This window comes from Protomyctophum parallelum (genome assembly GCF_964188405.1).
Source record: "Protomyctophum parallelum genome assembly, chromosome: 6".
NCBI classification, from domain to species: Eukaryota; Metazoa; Chordata; class Actinopteri; order Myctophiformes; family Myctophidae; genus Protomyctophum; species Protomyctophum parallelum.
The window spans coordinates 33,774,381-33,783,219 of NC_139701.1; the positions used below are offsets into that span (position 1 = coordinate 33,774,381).

General features: G+C 46.8%; 1 protein-coding gene across 1 annotated transcript in view; it reads left to right on the forward strand.

Moving 5' to 3' along the window:
• The window catches only part of LOC310860421 (PH domain leucine-rich repeat-containing protein phosphatase 1-like), a 31,671-nt gene that overhangs the window by 8,201 nt on the left and 14,631 nt on the right, over nucleotides 1–8,839 (forward strand). The window contains exons 3-10 of the mRNA XM_083767308.1: nucleotides 90–215; nucleotides 605–753; nucleotides 4,933–5,079; nucleotides 6,670–6,897; nucleotides 7,045–7,247; nucleotides 7,794–7,854; nucleotides 8,313–8,408; nucleotides 8,538–8,693. Coding sequence (XP_083623434.1) covers nucleotides 90–215; nucleotides 605–753; nucleotides 4,933–5,079; nucleotides 6,670–6,897; nucleotides 7,045–7,247; nucleotides 7,794–7,854; nucleotides 8,313–8,408; nucleotides 8,538–8,693 — 1,166 coding nt within the window. The remainder of the gene's footprint in view (nucleotides 1–89; nucleotides 216–604; nucleotides 754–4,932; nucleotides 5,080–6,669; nucleotides 6,898–7,044; nucleotides 7,248–7,793; nucleotides 7,855–8,312; nucleotides 8,409–8,537; nucleotides 8,694–8,839) is intronic.

The window sequence follows — 8,839 nt, forward strand, 5'->3', positions numbered from 1 at the left end:
TATCTTTCCCCCAAAGGTTATGCCTTGAAGTCTCTTTTGTGCGGAAAAAAAACAGTGCAATAACTAGCGTTTTTGCTCATGTGACACAGGTTGAGGAGGTGAGGAGACACAGCCACTGTCTGGCCTTCAGCTCAGCCGGACCCCAGAGCCACACCTATTACGTCAGCTACGAGTCCTACACTGAGCACCTCCGCTGGCATAGGCATGCCTCAAAGGTGTGTGTGTGTGTGTGTGTGTGTGCGCCCACAGACTCACTTAGCTTTCTGAATCCAGTGATGCGATATGAGCTTGTAGATCTGCTATTCTTGAACATTTGTGCAACTCTTTTTAAAGCAAACATTTTGAACTCAAATCTTTGCTTCCTGGAACGAACCCAGTGTACTCTCTGCTGCCCCATCTGGTGGAGTCAGGTTAGCTACGGTGGCCCGCGGCCAAATTTAGCATTTTGGGGGTCCTTCACATGAAAGAGTTTGAGCACGGTACCACTGATAAAGCAACATAAGTTTTTCAGAAAACAGTTTTTTGTAGAATCGGCATCAGGTCTTAATGTTAACTAATCAATGTTAAGTGGTCTTATTGGCATTCCCCCCTCTCCCTGTGTTAGATCGCGTCCCAGAGGGTGAGCTCTGTAGACCTGTCGTGCTGCAGCCTGGAGGAGCTGCCCTCGCAGCTCTTCTACAGCCAAGACCTGACCCACCTCAACCTCAAGCACAACTACGTGTCCCCACAACGAGGCCTGGCAGCCCTCACCAGGTTAGTCTCTGTTCCACACGGCACAGCCAGGGAGTTCAGCCTGTTGTCATGGGCATATAGAAGAGAACCAAAGCGGACGAAGAGATCTCTGTTCTTCTTTACTGTATGTCTCTCTCTTTCTCGCTCTTCATCTCTTTTTGTCTTTCTCTTTTCTCCCAGTCCTCCCTCTCTCTCTCTTTTGGACATGGGAGCTTTCTCGCTGCTGGGGGAACAGCCATATGGGCTGAAGATGGGAGCGGCTTAGCTCCAATTACAGCTGGTGCATGGTGCGTGCGTGGGCAGGCCCGTTTGTGGCCCAGTTGGGCCAATTAAAAAGCCAGCTACATTTCGTGATGAGAGACGCGACATGTCACCAGCTGACCTCTCCGGGGGGGCGCAGTGGCCCCTCCTCTGCGCTTTCAGCTGTCTGATCAAACTAGTGAGTTGGCTGCTTACATGCCATCGGGACAGACTGCTTCACAGCTGTAGATCACTGGCAACAAGTAGTGTCTGGGTTATACCCAGCCCTATACCAGGATTTAGCCAACATAGGGGATTTCCCCAACAAATGGGGTCAAATAGTTAAACCAAACCCGAATTGATCTGTGTCATTTCGTCCGATTCCGACCTGTTCCGAGATGTCTTTTAAATTGTGGCGCCGAGCCCGACCGAGATCCGATTATTTCCGACATTCCGAGAGACCCGACCCAGCCAGGCAGACATAAATGTGGACTATATGAAATAATATAGCGGACGTATTGACCAATTACAATTGTATGATTAAAGCGCGCAAGAGAGAGACAGACAGACAGAGAGAGAGGTTCCCTGCAGGCTGCGCGCTGCAGCAGGGTGAGAGAGGGGGAAAAAAGAGTCTTCTCTTCTCGTCTCCTCAGCGTACGTGCATTTAAAATGAACCAAACGGATCATTTGTTTTTTACACACAATCATTAGAGTTTTAGCAGAAGCAGATGCATGTACCGGTCTTGGCTGAATGGAATGTTAACAACGCACGACACTCAATGCACTTATAAACAGCTCCTACTTTGCTCTCTTCCTTATCCACGTGCTGTGGGGAATGGGATACACAGGAGAGTTGTCATGGTTGCTTTAACCTTCTTATATTAATTTGATTTGAGCTTTGCTAGTTTGCTTTCACCTCGTTGAGGTCAACACTGTTGTCGGGATCTGTGATCGTGATATAAAGTATAATTGCACGCCAGTGTTTTCATTCAAATCAGGACAAGGCAAACCATGCAGGACGGGGCTTGTGGTGGTACGTATTGCGCTGCTGATCCTAAATCAGCATACCCATCACACACGTAACACAGCCGTTCATGTCGCTGGAACACTAACCTGATCCTAGGTCAGCCTAAATGATCACACTTTAAACAGAACTTTTTTCCCCCGGCCGTTTTTCTCCTCCGCCGCGATGTGCGCAGCATGAGCGCACATGCAGTGGACAGAGAGAAAGAGTATATATAATATACTGATTGACACACAGTAGCCTACGGGTCTTCTCGGATCCACTCAGACATTACATATAATGATTGACAGACCCTAGGGGGATACGTCCGATTCCGACCCTGCCCGAGTGATTTAAAACATGACTCCGACACGAGCGGGTCTCGGGTCAACTCTGTCACTCCGTCTCTGTCGGAGTGACAGAGACGGACAACTTACCGCATCAACTTATTTATTAGCACGACGCGTTTGGTCATAGCACCTGACGACGTTCACGGCAAAACGCGTCGTGCTAATAAATAAGTTGATGCAGTAAGTTGTCCGTCTCTGTTCCCTGGAGTGTGGTTTTTTCCCTTTTAGATATATATATATATATATATATATGTGCATCTGTGCTAACTTTCTCTGGTTAGAGGACTATGAAAAACTGGAATTTTGTTTTAGGAAAGGTATTTTTGCTTTAGCAGACCTTTTATGCAAAGCATGGGAAAAAAGGCAGAATGTTTTGTTTGTGTAAAAAAAACCCAACAACAACAAAACAAACCTGTTTCTTGTACACAATGCAATATTGAAGCAATGATATGGTTTGTCCTATAAGTCCATGTGGGCTGGGCGCCTTTGGTTCATGACACAAAAATAAAGAATCTATCTATGTGTGTGTGTGTGTGTTAAAGAAAATATAGATTTTTCGGTAAATATCGATTCTGAAAAATGTAAACTGTTCAATATAAAATGTCCATAGTATCGATGTATCGATACTCTACCTCTCCCGTTGTTAGAGACATGCGCCAGCGTGCACACACAACACAGGAGCTCTGAGTCCCTGCGTGCAGCCCCTCATCACACACCGCTGTCTTTTCTCCGGAGTTTTCTCCTATACTCGGCTCCGCTGCGTTCTTATTGTCGCTCGTATTTCTATTTATGTAAGCTAAAGGCTGGTCAAGATGGCATGTACGGAGCCCTCGCAGCCCGCTCTGATAGATAAACAAATAGCAGAAGTGCTGTTTGGACATAGCCTGGTTCCGAGCCTGATTCGCTGAACTCTGTGGAATCTGTTCCGTCACTTCGAAGTGACAACAAAACAAATTCATGGAACACAGCGAATCAGGCTGGAAACCTGGCTAGTTTGGAAATACTTGGACTTGAATCTGATGAACACAGAAAGTCAAACGACAGTTGCAAGCCCAAGTACTTTGTTGTTGTCGTCCTGTTAGCAACAGCTAAAGCTATTGCTAATCAACATAGCAACCTGTGTGTGTGTGTGTGTGTGTGTGTGTGTGTGTGTGTGTGTGTGTGTGTGTGTGTGTGTGTGTGTGTGTGTGTGTGTGTGTGTGTGTGTGTGTTATAATTATTAGGTTATAATGTATAACCTAATTCTGATCAGTGTTTGGGTCTATTGTATTACGCCTCTTGTGCAGATCCAAATAAAATAATTCAAATGTGAGATATTTAAAACCAGTCAGTGCTCAAGATAGGAGACCCTGGCAGATCTTGCCTTTAATCCAGCCTCCACAGTACAAACCTGAATGATCCATTTTTTCACTTTAACCACAAGAACCGTACAATTCCTATTCTGGTGTGAATATTGAACAAGATTGAACAGATTTACATTAAGCTCACGATGCATCGCAAAACAATGTGTTGTGAGCTTGTAGGTCTGCTATTGTCATTGAAGAGATGTGGTGTGTAGAGGGACAAAAGGAGGGGGCCTTGGCTTGTATAGACGACCCCCCCCCCCCCCCCCCCCCCGGGGAATTCGGTCAACAAAGTATAGGGTTTACGTGGTTAAGAGTTAGATGAATCACCCATGATTTTGCTGTGTAGCTGCCATGGCCAGCAACTGATCCCTCCCGCTGTCTATTCCATTTCATCTCTCTCTGTTGATTCCCTGGCCACGGTTCAGCGGCCACGGTAGCCCGTCGCGCTTCCGATGGGAACGGCCGTGCGCTTCCATTGTTCCTCCATAAACACTCGCTTCCCTGGGCGCTGTTTTCAGGAATGTGTCCTCTCTGCGCTGCGACCCCGCCTCCTCCCCACACCCCCCTCGGAAAGACGCGGATCCGGGGGCCGTCTCGCTCTCACCCTGGCCCCTTTGTGAACCGGATTAGCCTGGCCCACGGAGCCCTGGGAAACGTTAGCGTAAACACACACATGTGCGCGCACTCACACACCCTCATATGCACACACACACGCACACACATGCACACACACAGGTCTGCGCACTTACACCACAATGGACTACCTGAACCGCATGTTGCCTTGTGTTGATGAATACGTGAGCACTTTGGCTTTGTGTAAACACTTTGCTGCAAAGCAAACCATGTGGGTGTTTTGCTATTCTTTCACATGATGATGTTATGCAAACGTCCTACCTACTAGGTTTCCATGTTTCTCTGAATAGGATTATATAACTAGACATATTTCTTTCCACAATGTTTATGTTAGAGCTTCTCCTCAAGGCCAGGCTCTAAAATATAGTTAAGATATTACCCTCTGAGAGTCTGTTACTCTATGTTCCCTCTCTATGCTCCTCCTCTATTCTCTATTTTGTGCTCTTTTCCTCATCACTGCTCTCTTAACCTCTTTTCTACCCAGTCACCCTTTCTCTACGGCCTCTATGTTTGTCTCTCGCTCCCCTAATCTGTCATGTTGTTCTTTCTTCCCCTCTCACCTGCCTGCCCCCTCTCCTCCCATCCTGGCTCTTATTTTCTCTCTCTCGCCGTCTCTCTGACTCCCCAGGTTCTGTAAGCTGAGAAGCCTCAGTCTGTCTAACAACGCTCTGTGCGAGTTTCCCCTGGCCCTGTGTGACATCGACTCGCTGACGGAACTCAACCTGCAAGGCAACCGTCTGTCCTCCCTGCCTGCCGCAGTGGGAACCATGCACAAGTGAGTGGGGACCTATAGTGGCCGCCGGATCCTAAGCCATAAATAAAGAAAGGGTTATCTAGGTCATTTGTACGGTAATTTCACCTAAAGAGAATGTGTCCCCAGTGACCTGCAGTTGGCCAGGAGAGAAAGTGGGCAGATGCAAGCATGCAGCCAGCATACTATCAGTGCACAGTAAAATTTGTTCATAAAATTTGGCTGTGCACCAGGCTTTTGTCCTGACATTGCAGTAGTTTTAAATTTATTTATATTGATGCTGTTCCCGGAATCCGGAGAGGGAATTTAGGGTCAAGCGTTTAGCTATTGTGTGAGTGTGCCTGTGTGACACCAGTGAGTCGATTGCGAAATATTGCAAAATGTGATTTCCAGCAAGTAGTAAATCCGGTTTCAGACATGCTGATGATGTAATGGGATTCGGGAGAATTTAGGCTAGCTTTATAAATAAATTCCCTGAAAGGCTCACACATTTGCTTGGTCAAGCAATTTTTAGACAAATGTTTGGACATAATTCAGTGATTTTTGAGTGGTGCAACCACTCCCTTACGGAGCTCAGCTGTGTGTGTGAGTGGCTGGGTCTGAGCACAAAAACAGCATGGTTGTTTTTCACCACCTGTGCGCAAACTAACACGCACACAAACACACGCACATATTAACACGGCCATCGAAGTTCTTTGTCCTTTCTGTTAGTAACGCCCAACGCCCAAGACGAAGTTTGATCCAAAAGAGGAAGTTTATTGATATGAAAACGGATCGCATCACTCCACAGCCTAGGAGCGCCTGTTGTGCAATCCTCGATGTTGCGCAAGAGTGAGACGTCATCGAAAACCTCCCTCCCCTGTTTAGCCGACGAAAATCTTAAAACGTTAATAACTCGCAATCTAAATCATCCCGTCTAAATGATTAAAAAACATCCTGTGTTAGACGGCCCTCCGCTGTCCAGTCGCTAGTCGCGATAGATTTATTCTTACCTCCCGTTGTTGTCGATCGACTCTAGAGTGGAGTGGCTATTGTTAGCTGCTACACACACATTCACAACAACACCCGTAAAAGTGTTCCGTGTTTATAAATCGACTGGGCGCTATAATGTAATGGATTAAATAACCCCGGGCAATTAAGGTGTTAACTGTATAGGTGATGATTTTGGGTGTGCCAGTACAGTACAGTAGAGGGTACAGTAGACGGACCCCCACACGGTAACTCTGTTTTCTCAACCGTTTCGGACGTGGGGCGGCTTGCCGGATTCGGCCCGCCCCCCTGGGCGCATTCCTGGGGGTCTGGATGTTTCGGAGACACCCACACGGTAACTCTGTTTTCTCAACCGTTTCGGACGTGGGGCGGCTCGCCGGAATCTGCCCGCCCCCCTGGGCGCGTTCCTGGGGGTCTGGATGTTCCGGAGACCCCCACATGGTAACTCTCATTTCTCTACCGTTTCGGACGTGGGGCGGCACCCTGGCCATGATCCTGTGGGTCTTCCGGGGACCCCCACACGGAGTTGCACCACTCACTTCACACGGGTGTGATTTTTAACTCTGAAGACTGATGTGTCATTATCCCTCACTCGCCCTAATACTCCCTGTGTTGTGTTTCTAGCCTGCAGACTCTGCTGCTAGATGGGAACTGTCTGAGCTCCCTGCCCGTGGAGCTGGGCTCTCTAGAGGCTCTGACCTACCTGGGCTTGTCCTTCAACTGCTTCACCTGCGTCCCCCCGGTCCTGGAGAAACTGAGGGGCATGGAGAGACTCTGTCTGGCTGGGAACCAGCTCTCTGCCCTGGACATGGCTGGCCTGCAATGGCTCCCCACTCGCCACATAGATCTCAGGTGTGCTGAGCTATGCAATTACAAACATAGTCAGTTCAAGGCAGTTCAGTTAGCTTCAGTGAATAAAATATATTGTCCCGTTTTTCGTTGCTGATTTTCCATTAAGTCCATTAAGTTACTATTTGAACATCTCTGCGTTCTGTGAAGGTTAAACCGGATCCACACAGTAGTGGTTGGAGACGCAGCACAGCTGGCTCACATTGCCCAGCTGGATGTGAGGGACGCAGGGCTGGAGGAGCTGGACGTCAGCCCTCTCTCCAGGCTGGAGCTCCTGCGCTGTGACAGAAATGCACTTGTCCTGATCCGAGTCAACGGCCACGCGCTCAAAGGCCTGCATGCCTCACACAACGGTAAAACTCATCTATGTTAACTGTCCACCACACCTTAACCACTTACACCCTATATCCTTGGTTGACCTGGGTACCCCAGGGGTCTACACTTGGTCCCCTACTTTTTTCCCCTCTATACTTTAATCTCTTTTTCGAAGATAGCCGCTATAGTTGGTTCGTTAATTTATTGACACAAAAAACATTGGGTCCAAACAATAATCGAAAACCCATGAATAAAAACGTTAAAAGGGTACAATAGTACACAACACAAAACCCCTTTATTCATACAACAGCAGCTTTCTGTTGCTCCAAAAGTGACAGGCAGGCATGTAGCATGCTCAAAGTTCCTCTGTTAGCGCCCACAAAGAGTAAGCTCAAATCAGTATGCTCACAATGTGTTGCTTCTTGTTGTGAGCTTGTAGATCTGCTATTCCGCTCAGTGATCGGTGTTCGCATATTATGACATGCCTAGTAAAGAGATGCTAGAGTTCATGTGGTTAAACCAATTTTAGGTTTTCATCCCCAAATCACCCCATTGAGCTTCTGTCATGTTTCTTTTCTTTTCAGAGCTGAGACAGCTGGAGGTGAACCCTGTGCCAGAGAACCTCACTGTTCTGGATGTGTCCAGGTTGGTTCATACTGATGGATATTATTTATCACCGATGCCAGAATTTTAGGTCCTGAGTCCTCAATCACAGATTGCCGAAACATTTGTGCAACATTTCTTTAATGTTCGAAAAACTTTGTGTAAAGTTTAAATTTGAGAACATTTATAATAATAAAGCCACACACAAATAACATTTTCATTTATCCATCTAAACCCTATTAAAAAAGAAAAAGGAAAAAAATAAGTTTAATAGCCAACATACATGCTACAAACACAAATTGGGACACATTGGCTACATATTTGCAGATAACATAAATATAGTTGCCCATATATTCATGTTCATGATTCTCAATTGACCTGTTTTCTATGTGTTTTCTTTGTTTTCTTTTGCAAAAATGAACAACTTTTAATTCTATCTGTTAAAAGGATCGTAAAACAGGAAAATGCTTGAGGGCTTCCACTGATGGTTTGTGTTGTAGGAACAAGTTGAACTGCATCCCAGACTGGCTTTGTGACTGCATTAGACTGGAGGTGTTGAACATAAGTCACAACTCTGTTGCTGAGTTACCCATACGGTGTGTAACACACACACACACACACACACACACACACACACATACACGTTGTATCAACACCCATGCACGCCCATACATAAAATTCCTGACTGCCGGTGCTGATTCTATTGTTGTATATATATACTGTAGGTTGCTGTGCAGTGTCAGCCTGAGGAAGCTGCTACTCGGTTGGAACCGCCTGCTTTGGCTGGCCGACAGGCTGGAGAGATCCCAGCTGGAGGTGCTTGACGTCCAACACAACCTCCTCGCTGAGCTCCCACACAACCTGTTCATCAAAGCCCAGAGGTACAGTACAGTACAGTACAGTACAGTGCAGTACAGTACAGTACAGTACAGTACAGTACAGTACCACGCAACACACACACAACCTGTTCATCAAAGCCCAGAGGTACAGTACAGTACCACGCAACACACACAACCTGTTCATCAAA